The sequence below is a fragment of the Bombyx mandarina genome, chromosome 18 (genome assembly GCF_030267445.1).
Source record: "Bombyx mandarina strain Sakado chromosome 18, ASM3026744v2".
Taxonomy (NCBI): Eukaryota; Metazoa; Arthropoda; class Insecta; order Lepidoptera; family Bombycidae; genus Bombyx; species Bombyx mandarina.
This window is the reverse complement of record NC_143224.1, coordinates 8,161,872-8,180,660: the sequence shown is the minus strand read 5'-3', so window position 1 is coordinate 8,180,660 and position 18,789 is coordinate 8,161,872. Positions and strand designations below refer to the sequence as shown.

Below are 18,789 nucleotides of genomic sequence, written 5' to 3'. Positions count from 1 at the left end.
TCTCATAAACACATAATGTACTCTAACTCTTAGTTCTTAAGTTCTAAATCATTGTTACTATATAACATACTTATTTCCTCATGTTACTAAATCATATGTATATTGTTTACTTTACATCAGATCTTCATTTGGAATTAGAACATTAGTTAATATTGTATTTCTTTCACATCTGTAAAATTCCGTCATTTACTAATTGTGTCCTTACGGATTCTAAATATGTTTACCAATACGGTTCATAGTCTAAATGACTCATTTACTAATTGTTTAGTAAATACTATTCATGTATAAATTCTCTTTCTCCTTGAAACTTAGGAGTTCGTCATCAATCTTCAAGCTCATAACATCGTAACTCTGTCCGTGTAACATCAGATTTTTGTAAAGGATAAATAAATTCAGTGTATATTAAAATAAAGTTTTTTTTAAAACTACAAAACCGCTCACCGCGTAACAAATTTGGCGCAGTCGGTAGGATTCCGCATAGAAATATCGCCAAGACGAAGTTTTAACGTGCATCACCGCATCGCGACGGAACTCACATCGCCAAGCAACAGCAGCAGCAGCAACTACGGGACACACATCGCCCAGCAGCAGCCAGCAACCGCAAGACGACGTGAATCAAGCACGGTAGCTGAAGGCTTTTGAAATAACTTCGCCGAACAGACGAGAGCCCACATGCAGAATCTAATTTTAATTGTACTGTGGTAAGTGGTTTTTATATGCTCTGAATTCATCCTTAATCCTTAATCTGTTACACAATCCTAAATCTTTTTCCTAAATCATATATATTGAACAAAATCTTAAATCAAATCTTAAATCTTAAATCATTATAAATCAAATCAAATTCGCGACTTTTGGTAGATTTTTTTTTTTCATTATTTCTTAAATCATATATTTTCTTAAATCAAGCCATTCATAATGTTTAGCGTAGAAAACAAAAATATGGCTTTAGAAATTACGATTGCTACACTCTTACAATTAATTCCAGAATTTAATACATCATCTCCTAGCCAAGTGTATCGATTTATCAGATCGTGCGACTCCGCGTTTAGTTTAGCTTCTGTTCAACAACAAATGGTTCTTTTAATATACGCGTTGAATAAAATCACTGGGCCAAGTTCATCAGACGTTCATGCCAAACAGTTTTCAACATGGTCTGACTTAAAATGCTTCCTAATACAAAAGTTTTCTCAAACTAAAACGTTAGGACATCTTATGTTAGAACTACAATCCATGTTCCAACAATCAAAAGAAACTGTTACTGAATATTTTCTTCGCGTGAATCTTTGTCGAAGTAAAATAATCGAAAAACTGTGTATCGAATATAACGATGACACCCTAGAAGGACGTAAAATTACTGCTGAGGAAACAGCTCTCAATGTTTTTATTAACGGCTTAAACTCTGACATAGGCGTAATGCTTAGAACCAGAGATTTCAACAATCTAACTGACGCCGGAAATTTTGCTATACAGGAAGAGAAAATTCGAAATATGAACAGTGCTAGACAAAAACTTTTTAATATGAACCCTAGCACAGTTCCATATCAAAATCATGGTCAATCCAGACATATTCGAACTCCACAACCAAACTCTGGCAACCATAATGTTTCAACTCCCTTAAAATCATGTAACTATTGCAAGAAGCCTGGTCATTTAATTCAAGAATGTCGTAAGAGACAATATAATCAAAGAAATAAACATGATCACAACTCAATCAAAATTAATAATTTAAACTCGCAGGCGGCCGAGCTCACGGGCACTGCTTCGGAAACCGCGAATATTTAAAGCCCAATATTAGATCTAACGACGTTCTGAATCAATCTAACAAACACAATAAGCAAAAAGCTTTAAACTATAAAAATCAAATTCAGGTCACAGAAAATAATGTTGTTAATTCAGTTCATCGGGAACAAACAGCTATTTTCACCCCTCAGTTCGAGAACAGTAACTCACATAGTTCAGCAGTCTATCGGAGACAACTTAGTGACGTTGCGACTCAAACCGAAGACAGTGACTTCGAGATCTTTGTAGACCCTAAAGCTTTTTCAACTCAAAAATCATCAGAACCTCTTGACAAAATCACAAAATCAAATTCTAAATCGAGTTCTAAACGAAATTCAAAATCAAATTCTAATTCTAAATCAAAAACTAAATCTAATTCTAAATCGAATCCTAAATCTAACGAAATCATTAATTTGAATTCACAGTCAAAATCGACTTCTAGCTCTGAAAAACAATCTAATATAGAAACTTACAAAATATCATCATTCAATGTACCACCAGAAAATCTACTTTATTGTAAGTTTCACATCGAAGGACAACCAGTAACCCTTCTTATCGACACAGGCGCTGCTATTTCTGTTATTAATAGAAACAAAATAGGTACAGCCCCTCTAGATGAATCGAACATCGTGTCTATTGTGGGAATATCTGGAACTAACTCTACCATTCGTAGTTTTGGTACAGCACAACTGTCCCTCGATAATCTATCAAAATTCAAATTTCACGTTGCTAACTTAAATATCAGTGTAGATGGTATTTTAGGTAACGATTTTATGAACAAATTCAATGCTACAATTTATGTTCAATCTAAGACCATGCGTCTTAAAGACAAAAATTACAAGTTAACAACTCTCGGTGATACAGATGAGTCACCGTCGGATTGTAAACAAGTTCTAGGAAAGCGATCTGAAACTGTCATAGCTTGTTTTACAAAAGACATATGTAATGGTAACGCGTTCGTCGAAAAACAATCCCTAGACAAAGAGTTGACCATACCGAATGCACTTATCTCAGTTTCCAATGGAAGATTCCTCATAACTTGTGTCAACTCAAGGGACCGTGATAAGACGATCACATCATTACCATTAGTAGAAACTAAATCGTTATCATTAATTTAATAACTCAAATAATGCTAATTCACAAATAAACTTCACAAACTCATTAAATAATGGCGTCCACGATAAACGAGATAAAGTTCGTCAACTCGTGAGAACTGACCATTTAAATAACGAAGAACTAAATTCTCTAGACAAAATTATTTCAAAATTTTCAGATATCTTTTATTTAGAAGACGAACCTCTGTCTTTTAGTAACAATACAAAACATTCAATTCCTACTACTTCTGACATTCCGATTAACACCAAAACGTATAGGTTTCCTTTTGTTCATCAAAAAGAGGTAAAATCTCAAGTTGAAAAAATGCTAGACCAAAAAATTATTCAACCTAGTTCATCTCCTTGGAGTAGCCCCATTTGGGTTGTCCCTAAAAAGTCTGACGCTTCTGGAAAACAGAAATGGCGTGTAGTTATAGACTACAGGAAATTAAACGAAATCACTATTGGAGATAGTTACCCTTTGCCAAACATCACCGATATCCTAGACAAGTTAGGTCATTCTATTTATTTTACTACCCTAGATTTAGCATCAGGTTTTCACCAAATTGAACTTGATGAAAAGGATATTCCTAAGACAGCATTCAGTACTCCTTATGGTCACTATGAATTTTTAAGAATGCCCTTTGGACTCAAAAATGCTCCAGCTACTTTCCAACGCGCTATGGATAGCGTTCTGTACGGATTGCAGGGAGAGCGTTGTTTTGTGTACTTAGATGATATAGTCGTTTTTGCTTCTAGTCTTCAGGAACATGAACAAAAACTAACTGAAGTCTTAGAACGACTCCGTAAATATGGTCTCAAAATTCAACCCGACAAGTGTGAATTTATGCGCAAAGAAGTTGCCTATCTAGGTCATATCATCACAAATCAAGGCGTGAAACCAAATCCAGAAAAGGTTTCAGCAGTTAAAAACTTTCCTATCCCCAAATCGTGTAAAGATATAAAATCATTCCTAGGTCTCGCAGGATACTATCGTAGATTTATACCTAACTTTAGCAAAATCACTAAACCTTTAACGAGCTTACTCAAGAAAGATGCTCCATTTATATGGAGTAAAGATCAACAGTCGGCATTCGATAAATGTAAAGAAATTTTAACCATGACTCCAATTCTTCAATACCCCGATTTCAACAAAGATTTCGTGTTAACCACCGATGCATCGTTACATGCTATTGGTGCTATCCTCTCACAAGGAGATATTGGCAAAGATTTGCCAATCGCATATGCCTCACGTACTTTAAATAAAGCCGAGTCTAATTATTCAACTATCGAAAGAGAGTTGCTTGCCATAGTGTGGGCAGTTAAGCATTTCAGACCTTATCTCTTCGGAAGAAGATTCAAAATCGTTACTGACCACAAACCTCTGACGTGATTATTTTCAATCAAAGATCCAGGCAGTCGTCTCGTAAGATGGCGTCTCAAGCTCGAAGAATACGAGTACGAGATAGTTTATAAAGCAGGAAAAATGAATACTAATGCGGACGCTCTGTCTCGTCCAGCTATTATGAACTCTAACGTTATAGATTTAAGTCAAGATGATCAAGACGATTATCTACAAATAAATTTTGAACATTACAAATCCTTAGATCGTACCAATATAAATACTTCTTTTACTAAAATGTCTCCAGATCAATTGTTAGATGTTAAGCACAAAAATATATTTATTCCTATGTCATGTGAACTGCCTTCACAAAATAATCTATTTCATGAAGCTATCAGTTTATGTTCACAAACTGAATCATTTTTAGAAAATCAAAAATCTCTATACGAAGTACATTTGTTAAATTCAAATCATAATCAAAATTTATTCTTTACATGCACTAGACCCAGACACTTCGACCCTTGGGATTCTGAAAGTTATTTTAAATCTCTTCTCTCATGTCTCCAAAAACATGAAATTGATACATTGTACGTTCCAGATCTTAAAAATGATAATACGTGTAAACTAGAAATCAACGAACAACTTTATATATCTTCATACATCGCTGAATCATACAATTGTAAAATTATAATTTGTGAAAATAAAATATCTTATCCTAAACCCGAAGAAATTCTTAATATTCTAAAAACCTATCACGATGAACCTCTATCAGGACATCGTGGAATCTTAGAAACAACCAGGAAAATTCGTGATGAATATTTCTGGAAAGGAATGACAAACGACATTAAAGAATACATAGAATCATGCGTCGTTTGCCAACGAAATAAAATTCAACGTAAGTCTTTTAAAGCACCTATGGTCATAACCTCTCAATCTACTGAACCATTTGAGCGTATATCAATGGATTTAGTCTCATATTCAGAAATTAGTGATAATAATAATAAATATGTCATAACGTTGCAAGACGATCTCACAAGATTTGTTCAAGCATATCCTATTCCTGACAAAGAAGCAGTCACTATTGCTAAACAAATCTTACATTTCTGCCAACACTTCGGTGTTCCAAAGCGTTTTCATTCGGACCAAGGTACCGAATTTACCAATAACGTTCTTAAACAACTAACAAAATTTCTCGGATGTAATCACACATTCAATACAGCATATCATCCTCAAACAAATGGCGCTCTCGAACGATTCCATGCGACTCTTCGAGATCATATACGCATGTATTGCAATCGTCGTCATAAAAATTGGGATCAAATCATCCCTCTCGCTATTTTATGTCATAATACCTCAGTTAACTCTTCCACGGGTTATACTCCTCATGAACTCTTATTTGGTTTTAAGCCTCGTCCATTCTACTCTCTAAAACCAATCTCTGATTACACAGCTTGCGATTATTTAAAAGACTTAAACGAACGTTTAAAGGTCTCTAGAGAAACCGCTTTACAAAATCTAGAAAAGATGAAAGAAAAAGCGAAAGAACGCTATGACAATCAAATTAAGAATTCTGTAGAATATAAAATAGGTCATAAAGTTATGCTAAAAGTTCCTAATCCTAACAATCTAGATCCTAAATGGGAAGGCCCATATGAAATAGTTCGCGTTGGCTTCAATGAAAATTTCCTAATTAAAAAGGGTGGAAAAACCCAATTAGTTCACTCAAATCGTCTTAGACCTTATCCTAATAACGATAATTCATCCTAAATTCTAATATTTCAAAATTCATTCATTTATGTTAAAATTATAGTATACTATATTTCATATTCTATTTTTAAGTTAGAAATATTTCTTTACAGGATAGGCCAATTTACAGCCATCCAAAATACAAATTATTTTATACAATCCCTACCAAATCCTTATATTAGTTTTATTATTTGTTCGATTTCTAAAATGTTTATATACCTACACATTTACAAAATTTACAAATTTATTCAACATTCTATACAAAATCGTTATAATCGAAAACCGACTTTCGGAATTAAACCTTTACTTAGGCAAAAATTCACGAATCAAACGAGAATTGTTTGATGGCCTTAGCTCTGTTCTGAAATGGTTAATCGGTACACCTGATGCACAGGATGCTGAACATTATAATGAATGCATCAATTCTTTAGAAAAACGAGAATTAGATGTAATGAATCTAATGCAAAAACAATTACAAATTACATCTTCTACAATTAAAAACTTTAATGAATCTATATTCAAAATCACATACGACCAACAAATTATCAATGAAAATATTAATCGTCTAAACGAGTATATTAACACTACAAAGAATACTGTATTCGATATTAAAATAAGTGAAGAAATTTCCACAATTTCCCTGCAAATTCTAGAATTAGTAACTAACTTAGAAAACGATATAAACGATTGTCTAACTAGTATTCTTTTTGCTAAATCAAATACTGTTCACCCATCGATAATTTCTCTCAAGCGTCTTTACGAAGAGCTTCTATTGTCAAATCATGTTAGAACAAATAAACGCTTAGTCACATCCGTAACATTAGATAATATTCATACCTTATTAGATTCTTCTACCTTATCAGCTTATGTTTACTCAAATCGCCTCGTATACATCTTAGAATTTCCCTTAGTTACAAACGATAATTTTAAATTATATCATATTTATTCAATCCCTGTACAACATCATAATTCCTCATATCACTCCACCATCCTACCAGAGCATATATTCTTAGCCACTAATCAAAATCAAGAAAAGTATATTTCTACAAGTTCGTTGGAAAACTGCAACAATTTCGCATCAAGACAACGGTTATGCAAAAATATGGTCGTCTATGAATCTACTTCAAGACCAATATGTGAACTTGAAGTCCTGCTAACAAAATCAAAATCAATTCCTAAATCATGCACTGTCACATCATTTCCTGCGGAAATAGCAACGTTTCAACAGTTAAAAAGTAATAAATGGCTCTACGTATTAAGCACAGAAACTCAATGTGTAATTCAATGTAATGGTGAAGTGTCGAACCACAAACTCTATGGATCAGGAATCATAACGCTGCCAGCATCTTGCAAGCTCCATACTGGCTACAGCACGCTCACAGCATTTAAATCATCAAATGAAAACATCACATATCCAATCGTCACACCGGATATAACAACTGACGATTGTTTCCAAGAATTAAAAAATGTTGAAATACCACATCTAATTCCAATTCCAATCAATGAGATCCCGTTGGACTCATTACAACAAATCAAGCACCATATTGACAAATATTCAGAGGAAATTAAGAAAATCAAAACACAAAATTTCATGAAGAAACATGAATCAAGTTTTTCATGGATCTATTTCTCGATCGGAATCACAATGCTTACATACATCTTATACAAAGTCTTCAAGAATTTTCCATGTTCATTTGCGACCCGAAGAAGGTCAAATAGCGGATGTATCCAGATTTTCAACAATTGCTTTGATAATTCTTCAAGAAGAAGAAATACACAAATTTCAATTCCAATGACCAACATCGGTCATCCTACATCGTGCATCTCCGAAGACGAAGATGACATCGAAAATCCAGAAAATCCTAATTCTCAAAGTTCGAGCACCAACGCTCAACCTTTGTTTTAAGGGGGGAGGTGTTATGTTATGCCCCTCACACTAGTACCTAAGTCATATATCAATTCTCATAAACACATAATGTACTCTAACTCTTAGTTCTTAAGTTCTAAATCATTGTTACTATATAACATACTTATTTCCTCATGTTACTAAATCATATGTATATTGTTTACTTTACATCAGATCTTCATTTGGAATTAGAACATTAGTTAATATTGTATTTCTTTCACATCTGTAAAATTCCGTCATTTACTAATTGTGTCCTTACGGATTCTAAATATGTTTACCAATACGGTTCATAGTCTAAATGACTCATTTACTAATTGTTTAGTAAATACTATTCATGTATAAATTCTCTTTCTCCTTGAAACTTAGGAGTTCGTCATGAATCTTCAAGCTCATAACATCGTAACTCTGTCCGTGTAACATCAGATTTTTGTAAAGGATAAATAAATTCAGTGTATATTAAAATAAAGTTTTTTTTAAAACTACAAAACCGCTCACCGCGTAACACCCATTTTTGGAATTCCAAAAAAAAATTTAAGTATTTTTTTTTAAAGCAGTGGGTGTTAAAAGTGCTTTTCACATAAAAGTCCCTAATGAAAAAGCGTTGTTGAGTCAACGCGACCAATCTGATATTTCAGTATCGCGCAGGATAATCCACCTAAACAGTATTTAACAAGTAGTCCATTGAGGCGACGCATTTATCTGTGAAGCGACCACCGGCACCGGAGTGAGTCAGCACCCGCTAATGGTCACTTTGGCTCGGGTCCACGGTGATTAATTACTTTTATCACGACCCAAGCTGATGGGAAGCCATGGTTACTTTAGACAGCGTAGCTGTTGTGCTGTTCAAAATAGCTGTGATTAAGTTATGATTAATTTCGGCGTTTTGTACTTTGGGTATTCAATACTTCCATTGTCTGTCTACGGAATGTTTTTTCTGCTAATTCTGTATTACCATCGTAATATGATTATCATAAAATTAAATCGCTTTTTCGTTGTTTTTCACAGGTCGTAAATATAATTTAGTTGTGTCAAGTATTCGCTAAATATTTACGGCTTAGTCTTTACGGTTCAGTCTTTAAGTAACGAGCGAGACTAAGCCGTAAAAATCCTACCTTTTTTTCATTATGGAATTGCCCATCAGGCATTGCCAGTTAACGGCAGTTACCTAATTTGCGGTAGGCAGCGGCTTGGCTCTGCCCCTGGCATTGCTGAAGTCCATGGGCGACGGTAACCACTCACCGTTAGGTGGGCCGTATGTCCGTCTGCCTACAAGGGCAATAAAAAAAAAAAAACCGTGAGTACTCGTGAGCACTTTTGATATTAAGTTCAAATTACTTTAGATTGCAAACACGTATATACTTTTATATCGGTATTAAATGAATCTCAACCTACGACTACCTAAGTGACAAACACACACACGAGTTTAACGTTTTTGTTTCTTGTACTATCTTAACCATTTAAAATAGATTTCTGTTCGCAGGTTCTCCCTCTTTATACCGCGTAAGCTGAGTGAGCCCCATGCTCTGGAGTGAGATAAAATGTTCAAACTATTTTCACACTGAATTTCATTAAAATCGGTTCAATAGTTTGATCGCGAGAACAACAGAGTAAATTTCGTATTGGTACAATTCATAATTAAATCAGTATGGATTAGGGAGTATTAAATTCACGAATATAAAACTTCAAATAAATCAACAAAACTGCTCATTGAAAAATATACAAAAGAAACGACTTAAATAAATTGTTAAGTTTTTTCGGAATAATAAAATGGCGAATTAATTCATTTTCCGCGGGGGGTCTCCTTCCTGACACAAACAGACTGGACATCGTGGCATACGTAATAAAAAGATCGCCTTTTTACAAAACGAACCATTCCTACAGAAAAATCGTCCTAATTTATACTCCCTGTCGTTGGTTTTTTATTAATCTCAACAAGAACTTCTCAGCAAGAACAGAAACTCATACTCAGACATCTTTTATATTAAAAAAATCGATAATCTGCAATCCTTTTCAATTCTTTGAATTTCGGAAGCTCGTGGAGGGCCTTGCATAGGAGAAGCAAGGCGATGTTAATTCTTATAATTGCCTTCTTTATGTGTGTTGAGACCGGAAAGAAGACCCACGTCAAGGCATCGCGCCTTCAATAAGGATTTGTAGTGGCAAAATGATTTAGGAATATTTATGTGTTGCCATTTAAAGGAGCATTATCCGCTGCAGACACTCTGTCGCCAAATTTTTGTAAACCATTTATGTTCTGTGATTTGAGTTTTATTCATTAAAGTTATTCATGACTACTGCAGTAGTTTTTCAAAATGTACATAATACAATTCTGATTCGCAACTAGTAGATGTTGTTTTGATATGAATTGATTTTATCTTTTAATTTTAAGTGCCTGCTTTTATACAACACAATGACGATAATGGTGCGTGATAACAATAAATTACTATCAGTTTGTATTGTTTGATAATTATAATCGCAATTATTTGTAATTGGCAATCGGTACTAATTTGATTGTTACTCATTTTATGTCAACAGATTATATTATTATGTACTTTAAAGATAAAAGGTAAATCCATAAATACCTACTTCAAGAAAGTTGAAAAATAAAATAGGTTATTGCAGTAGTCTCAATTAAAATATATATTTAATGTGTATAGGAAACTTATACAATATCAATTGCCTAATAAGGTTGGCAATATTATAATTTAACGTTTTTTGTATTGAATTCATCAAACTTATATTTGGCTGTCAGTAGCTATTACCATGTCTTACTTTAAGTGTCGCTGGGACTTTACATACCCGATCCTGTGGATCGAATGGTAAACAGTCCATTTCCCCCTAAAAACGTCATTACGGATCCTCCTGATTCATTTACGGTGCTTTTGGGTACCTCAAGCACCGGTCACCGTCCTCGCCGAACCCGTCGCTTGCGACGAAGGGCTCGGCGAGCAAATTAACCCATAGACACAGACCACTGAGTTTCTCGCCGGATCTTCTCTGTAGGTTGCATTTCCGATCCGGTGATTCTGATAGATCTTGCGAAGCACTGCTCCTGTTAGGGCCAGTGTTAGTAACACTTCCGGTTTGAGTCCCGAGAGCTCACCTACACGCTAGGGTAACGCTGATATAGCCTCTCAAGGCTTTCAGCATAGGTAGGAGAAAAAGGTTGGGACTCTTTCTGTATTTCTCTCTTTCTGTATATCTAGCACTGATTATATTATATTTCAAATAACATAGCATTTTCAGAAGACTTCTTAACAACGGTTTTAAATGATGTTTAAATCGTACATGACATCGAATTATCTAGCGATTCTCCTGAGGCGTTCATTCGTATTATTTATTTGGCGGATTACAATGCTGAATTTTGCTATTGACATGTGTTGGTTACGGTGTCTTGTTTGTATTTGAATTCGGTTTTATGCAACGGCTCGGGAGCGTAAAATTGATTTCACTTAACACAGAAGGCGGAAGGTTCGTCGATCAAATCCTTTTTTTTTTGTTCAGAAGTCGCCATTCATAAAATTTTACAACTACACGTACTACGGAGTAATCTTCAGATGCAGGTAGAATATTTTTATGAATGAAATTTCGCATTTCGTGTCCATTGTGGTCTTTACTTTTGTGTGCGTCTTGTTGCTAATTTAAGAATCTTTTTATTTTTAAATTATTAACTGAAATGCATTATATTTAACATGAGCACTTTTGAAATTACCAAACGAAATTTACCTTGACGATGTGACAGAAAATGTTTTCGTACACCTGTAGGTAAGTGTTTTGTGTTTGTTTTTTTTATTAATTAAATTGGGCAGATCTACTCACGACTTATCCGGTGTTAAGTTGTTTTATGACATCCTTATCTGTGTGCTATATTTTTAACGATCTTGATAGCGTAAAAGTTAACTTATGCAGTTGGAACAGCGCCCCGAACCGAAAACGTAGGCAAACGTTCCAACTCCTACAAAATTGAGTTAAATTTTACGTTATTGGGAGCGTTAAAAAACTCGCACTAAGCATACTGAATACGGCTTGAGACATTAGGTGGAAGTACCTAATGCAAATCGCCTATACCAGGGGTGGCCAACCGGTAGATCGCGCCTATTCGTTCAGTCGATCGTGGCAAGACAAAAAAATATAAATACATAGAACAGACTGCGCAACGTAATCACTAGTTGCTGCACGCATCATCTTCATCTTGTATCATTTGTTAACGACCATTACGTCACATTATTTATCCTCTCTTCCAAACAATAGTTCTCTTTTAATACATAATTTCAGCTTTATGTTAATCTTTTCAATAAAAGAAAATATACTACTTATTTGAATACTGAACTAAATTGTTTTACTAAAGTTCAATAAAAGTCATTAGTAGATTGTAGAGTGTTACGTCAGTAAACAGTAGATCTTGGTTCTAATCAAGTTGGCCACCCCTGGCCTATACTATCTGATTCAGACTCGAACCAGGGTTGTTTTATGGTAGAAATGAACTTGATAGGCTCGCAATCTCATTGGTAATGAACAACTTGGCTGCGGCACCTTCACCTGGTGGGACGGCAGGTCGAAATGCATCGCAATCAATATTTCCATCAGTGCGTGGTAGGTCTCACGGCGCACCAGCACTAGGGTAGTTTAACATGTGATAACTTTGCTAAAGTATTACTGTATACAATTTATAGTATATATTGACCAGATCTCCGAGCAAACCAGCGGACCACTTAGCGCTGCACTACACCAGGCTACTGAGCGGAACCGATAGAGGCTGGCAGTCGACAAGCTGAAACGGAGTCACGATCCTCAGCAATGAGGGAGCGATGGAGAAGAAGAAGAAGCTGTCGGTGTCGAACTCTTACAAACACCTGAAATAATTGGTCCGCATTAGCGAGTGGGATAGGGAGGAGGGTTTTCTTCGTCCGCGTTAGCTGGAAATACCGTGGCGGGCCGACATAATAATGTCTGTTACGCAGTGAAGGTTTTTTATATCTTAAATTTTTTTTATTGCTTAGATGGGTGGACGAGCTCACAGCCCACCTGGTGTTAAGTGGTTACTGGAGCCCATAGACATTTACAACGTAAATGCGCCACCCACCTTGAGATATAAGTTCTAAGGTCTCAGTATAGTTACAACGACTGCCCCACCCTTCAAACCGAAACGCATTACTTCTTCAGTGCAGAAATAGGCAGGGTGGTGCTGCGGACTCACAAGAGGTTAGATTACGAAAAATACTGCACGACGTTATTCTTTCGTTATTGAAATCTATCGTGAAATAAGTACGTATTGGGTATCATCTGAGTACGTTTAAGAGCTTTCTGAATAACGAAAAATTGGAACCCGCCGGAGTTATCATTCAATACGACTATATCGAACGTCATAACTGTCATGTTTCCCGAAGGGATTTTCAGGAAAACTTCTCATATGAGTTAGTGTTTCATATTTAAATATTCTCTCAAAACATGTAACAATGAGTAATAATTGATAAAGCCAACTTTTATGACATTGATACAAATAAAATTTTCTTTTTTTTTCAAGTTCAAAATGAAAATTTGATAATAATTAATAATGTATCACAATCTGATTCTCTTTACATACAATATTCATCTAGTTCTTGGCAAGTGGAGTTCATTGATTTTAGTGGCTAGCTTTTGGTATGGCCGGTACTTTAAACAGAGGACATTTCAATGGACACCCATTTAGTACTGTTTAGAGAGTAAGTGCTTTGTAGAGTGTTTTCAATTGTACATAAAAAGTCAGGTACAATCCGGATGCGAATGTCCCTAGCTCTTCGTTCCCACGAGTGGACAGTTATCTCTGACAATGCTTTATGAAGTGACGAATTCAGCACTAAATTCCTTTTGTTTGTCTTCTTAAGAACAATGTCCGCCACGTGTTTTGGATTGGTTCGAAAAAATAACAATTGAGATGCTGGGAACAGATGTTAGAACTTGTTGTCTCTCGAGAATTGTTCTTATTGCTCATAATTTTGTAGTTTGTACGTAAATTCACGATTGAAAAGAGCATAATTGTTATTAATGAAGCTATTAATTTAATTAAAGATTTATTTAAGGACAACATGCTCGCGTAATTTCGGACGCGCAAACAATTGTCATCTACAAAGTTCATCCCGCTAAAATATGTAAAATGACACGTTCGAAGCTATTTAAATGAAAAAAATATTACAATGCATCACTGAAAAACAAAACTGAAATTAGGATACCTAAAAACCTACCTTCTCAAACACCGGTCACCGTCCTGACCGAACCCGAGGCTCGACGAGTAAATCGTATTGGCTGTAACCTCGACTATCTTATTGCTACTTCCCCATCAATCAGTCTATAGTAATGTGTCGTCTCTTTTTCGTACCTAACTTCCTCTAATCTTCTTCTAATTGTTGCCAACAGAGGACAACTGTTATAATAGCTCTGCATTAGTTAGTACCAATGTTCTATTTCAGCCGTGAATTAATCGTAGCTTTGTTATGAACCTTGAATGCCGCATTTATTACCTTCCTTATTACCCAACGATTGAATACTTTATATTTTTCGTAGAGGACAACCATAGAAACTCTAGATAGTTTCAGTGTTAAATAAACTGAAATGAAATGTGTTCTTCATATTTTTTTTTTTTTTTTCCTATTCTAGTAGCCTCGAGGGGTTATTCTATATTCACCGAACTAATAGGCGACCTCATGGGGCTCAAACCGGAGTGTTGCTAACATTGGCCCTAGCAAGAGTAGTGCTTCGCAGAATCTACCTCCGGATCGGAAACGCGACCCACTGAGAATATCCGGCGAGAAACTCAGTGGGTTAAATATATCATAAAAACTGTTCTGAATGTCAGAAGAACATGCTTAAATGCACAGATGGGTGCACAAGCTCGCGGTCTACGTTTCACTCATGGCCTCAGTCTGCGCGTAGTTGGAATATTTCATTGGGCTACCAACGATTCTTCTTTTTCTCGACCTTATCCCACTAGGAGGGGTCGGCACAGCGTATTTTTCTATTCCATTCCCGTCTATCAGCCGTCATCTCAATACTCACCCTTCTCTCTCTCATATCGTCATTCACACACTCCATCCACATCTTCTTCGGTCGACCTTTTCCCTCTCTACTTTGCACTACTATTTTCATACATCTCCTAGTCACATGCATCTTATCTTTACGCATCAAATGTCCATACCACGCTAACCGTTAGGCTACCAACGATTAGGCAGGGGAAAAAAGCCCACGTAGGTAATTGTTAAGTGTTTTCGGCGCACATAGACAATACATCTACCGTGAGACATGGGTACAAGCCTGAATTGTATAGTAAAATTTATTATATTAATTGAAACGTCGCAACTTGTTTAGTTATTCAAAATTTATAGTGATATACAAATATTATCAATACGATTTAAGGTTTATCTGAACCTATGAATCGTTCAATGTATTTATCACTGAATTCAAAAAAAATTAACAAATAAATTTCCACTCGTATCAAGGCCCAATGGTAATAGAATAATTTAATTACCTTGGCCTCATGTCCTGACCAGAATCACCGCGACTAAAATATTTCTTTTGGTTATTACTTTAGAATGCTATTAAATTTTTAACAATATTATTTTTGTATTTTGTGAAGTTCCTCGTTTTTGTACACATTAATTAACACAGATAATATTACGTATTCTAATCGAAAACATTTAAAGTCGGTAATAAAAACGAATTTTTTTGAAGAACAAGTTTATCAAAACTCACGAATATTGTCTTGTTAATTTTATTAAGACTAACTACACAAACTAACTAAGCAAAAACAATTATGGCTTTAGAATTGGAAACTAGATTAACAATATTGTAATGTTTTGTTTTGTAACAATTATTCTAGGAAGGAATTTAACATAGAGTATAATAACATTTAGGATAGCACATCCGTTCGGAAATGTCCGGTCCAATCTACATTGTAGTCTTTGCTACGGTGGAGATGACTCGCGGTCGCATGTTTACGGACACCCATCCATGAGAATTGATGAATGAATGAAATATGAACGGCCACCCATAGAGAATGCCATAAGTAGCCACTTACAACTCGGTATGTGTGGACGAAAATGGTGCGCTAACTATTTTAGCTATCGGGTCCGTATTTAACGAATAATAATTAACTATAGTCCTCATTAATAGAACAATAATAGGATTTTAAATAAAATATTATTATACGTTACATAATTTTGAATTTAGTTACAACAATCGCTAAGGATTCTACCAAATAAGCTAAAATATAGTTCCAATTTCTAAATTAAGTACAGTGACCATCAAATGTGTACTTCGTTTTCAAAGCCACATTAGTTATGAGTTTAGAGATATTTTTTCTGTTTCGACTTTTTTACATTCACAACAAACTTCAATTTCTTAAAATGATAAAATAATTGATTAATTATTATAAAATTAAAATATTTAATCAATTTTATTTGTTATTCCCATATAACTAATAAATATTATTAAAAAATAATGAAATAAAATTTTATGTTTTTCAATCTCGTTGTCATACGGTACATACATACCTACTATTTGAAAGGCGCCTTGAAACAAAAAATATACACAGACATTTTTAGTTCATTTCATTGAAACATCAATGTCATAATAGATTTGAACAAATAATATATAATCGTTTTCCGAACAAGCGACGGCGCACAGTGGGTCGATACTGTGATTTTAGTGACTTAGGGACCAACTTTGTTTTTTTATATATTTTTTTATGTAGATAGATAGAGCTCGTTAATCTCAATAATAATTGTTTTGGGCAAAAATTACAAAAACTTTATAGTTTGGTCAGAAAAATGTGTTTTGTGATTTTTTTGTATGGAGCGGGTCACATTAAATTAAATTCCTGCTAAGTACCGCGAGGTCCCGCTTTGAAACTTTATTTTCCTTATACCTTGTCTAGTCTACTATCATTTGATGCTATGAACATGTGCATAAAGTTGCAACTCTGCCAAATAAATGGATCGAAAAAAATTAATAAATACATAGAATAAAAACCTTTATATTTTTTTTCGTAAGTGCTTTTAAGTTAAATTTGATATGGATTAGTAAGTAAAAGCACGTAATGATACCCATAATTACATAATACCTAACAACAATACATTTAGTAGGTCTCTAATTATGCAATCTCTCTAAATATTATATATTTTGTTTCACCTTTCGATCTTTGGGTCAGAAGACGAAAGAAGATTGTGTAAAATATCCTCATTAGTCGACGTTCTACTTCTCATTCTTGAATAACATCTCTCTGTATATTTCCGAAAATCTTTATTGCGTGCTTCCGCTGCCTCTTCCGAGAGTTTACCTATACGAATGGCACCAAAGTTCTTCATTATTATATATCACTGCCATGTGCTAACAATTTATGGATACTGGAAGGCATATATAATACCAGGGATATACATTAACATACAATTCTGCAGTATATCTAAAAATTTCCGAAAATTTGGAAACGCGCTCTCCAGATGCAACAGAGTGAAGAATCACGTGAAGCCTCTCTATTAAATCTTTACGTATTCCTGTTATGCGGGCTGTTTCTTCTGCATCCCTGAAAAATCTTCTGGCAGTATTGCCATCATTGGTTGTTCCTACTCCTTGCTTGACAACATCTATAAGTAAACCGCATTCCTTTTTGAACGCTTGCTGTATAGCGCTCTTTCTGATTGATATTTTTTCTTTGTCATCCCCCCTTGCAACCCCATTTCTTGAAGTCCAAACGATAAGACGCAAACAAAAAAGTGTCATATAAAAAATAATCTCACAGGAAACTACATATGATGAAAAAATTGTGAAGTAATAAAATTATATTTACCGATATGAAGTAAGCACTCCATGCATCTTATCCAGGCATGTAAAGATGGCATTCCATACTGGAATATTTCTTCATTATTTTCTCTTTGATAAGCAAGTCACTCCAAAAAACTCTGACGGTTTTGCTTTGCAAATATCACAGACAGCAGAAAATGTTTCTGAAAAATATGAGGTTATTTTGCTGTCCATCATCATCATGTGCAATTGATGCTTAACTTCAACTTGTTTGATTTTTGATGGCTGAAGTCTTTCTATTTCTTCTGTTATGCTAGCTTTTATAATTGTCACTGTTGACTGCGTTTCTTTTGTAAATTTAAACATTATTGGACGGCAATAAAAAGTTGATGAGGTCGTTTTCCCAAACAATTGTTCCATCAAATTTCTGAAGCCTTATAGGAACTAGACTGACCATGAAAATAGATGAATCATCAAACTCTGTTTCAGTTTTTTGTTTATAATTACTTTGACCTGGGGCTCTATCAAAGCCTATTTGCTTATAAGCAGTAGCTCTCTTGCAGAGTCCAAATCCGAAGTAATCACATCTAAAAGCCTATATAGCGCCAAGCTTAGTAATGCTTGCATTTTAATAGCAGCTCCTTCTTTAGTAATAATTACCTCGTCTTTCCCTGGATAACATTTGGTCTTTTCTTGCTTAATTTTATATTAAGAAGGGTATAAATCAGACCCATTTTCACTTGCTGCTTCTCTTAGGTTTATATACTGCCACTTAATTTAAATGAAACTAATATTGCCTTATCGGGAGAATATGTACTACTTTTCACTTTACTTGTAATTAAATACTCATTAACTTTTTCTAGATCTTCGGGGTGATTTGACAAATGGTTCATTATTTCTCCTACATCTTCATTTCTAGTGTTTCTCAAACTAGTAATTGTAGTAGTTTTCATTTCATCCGGGGATAACGAAAGCGATTGGTAAATTTTTTCAATGCGTCTTCGTTTTTGCCTGGATCCCAATTCTTCAAAAGGTTTTCGAGGTGCAAAAATAAATGTCGAGGCTTCTGTAGTACATTTGAGGGTGGTACATATTCAACATCTTCAGTATTAGAAATCTCGAGCCTTTCATGTGCAGTGTTGATAGCTTCA

General features: G+C 34.8%; 2 protein-coding genes across 2 annotated transcripts; both read left to right on the top strand.

Annotated features, from left to right (window-relative positions):
* The first annotated feature begins 915 nt into the window (after positions 1–915).
* LOC149501005 (uncharacterized) lies at positions 916–8,333 on the top strand. Its single transcript, XM_089734873.1, has one exon. It carries the CDS (start codon positions 916–918, stop codon positions 1,780–1,782), a length of 867 nt encoding a protein of 288 aa, XP_089590999.1. The 3' UTR covers positions 1,783–8,333.
* LOC149501004 (uncharacterized) lies at positions 6,214–8,333 on the top strand. Its single transcript, XM_089734870.1, has one exon. It carries the CDS (start codon positions 6,413–6,415, stop codon positions 7,865–7,867), a length of 1,455 nt encoding a protein of 484 aa, XP_089590996.1. The 5' UTR covers positions 6,214–6,412; the 3' UTR covers positions 7,868–8,333.
* Positions 8,334–18,789: the final 10,456 nt, after the last annotated feature.

Coding starts and splice junctions, on each gene's coding strand:
- LOC149501004 (XM_089734870.1), top strand. CDS start 6,413: ATGAATCTAATGCAAAAACAATTACAAATTACATCTTCTACAATTAAA.
- LOC149501005 (XM_089734873.1), top strand. CDS start 916: ATGTTTAGCGTAGAAAACAAAAATATGGCTTTAGAAATTACGATTGCT.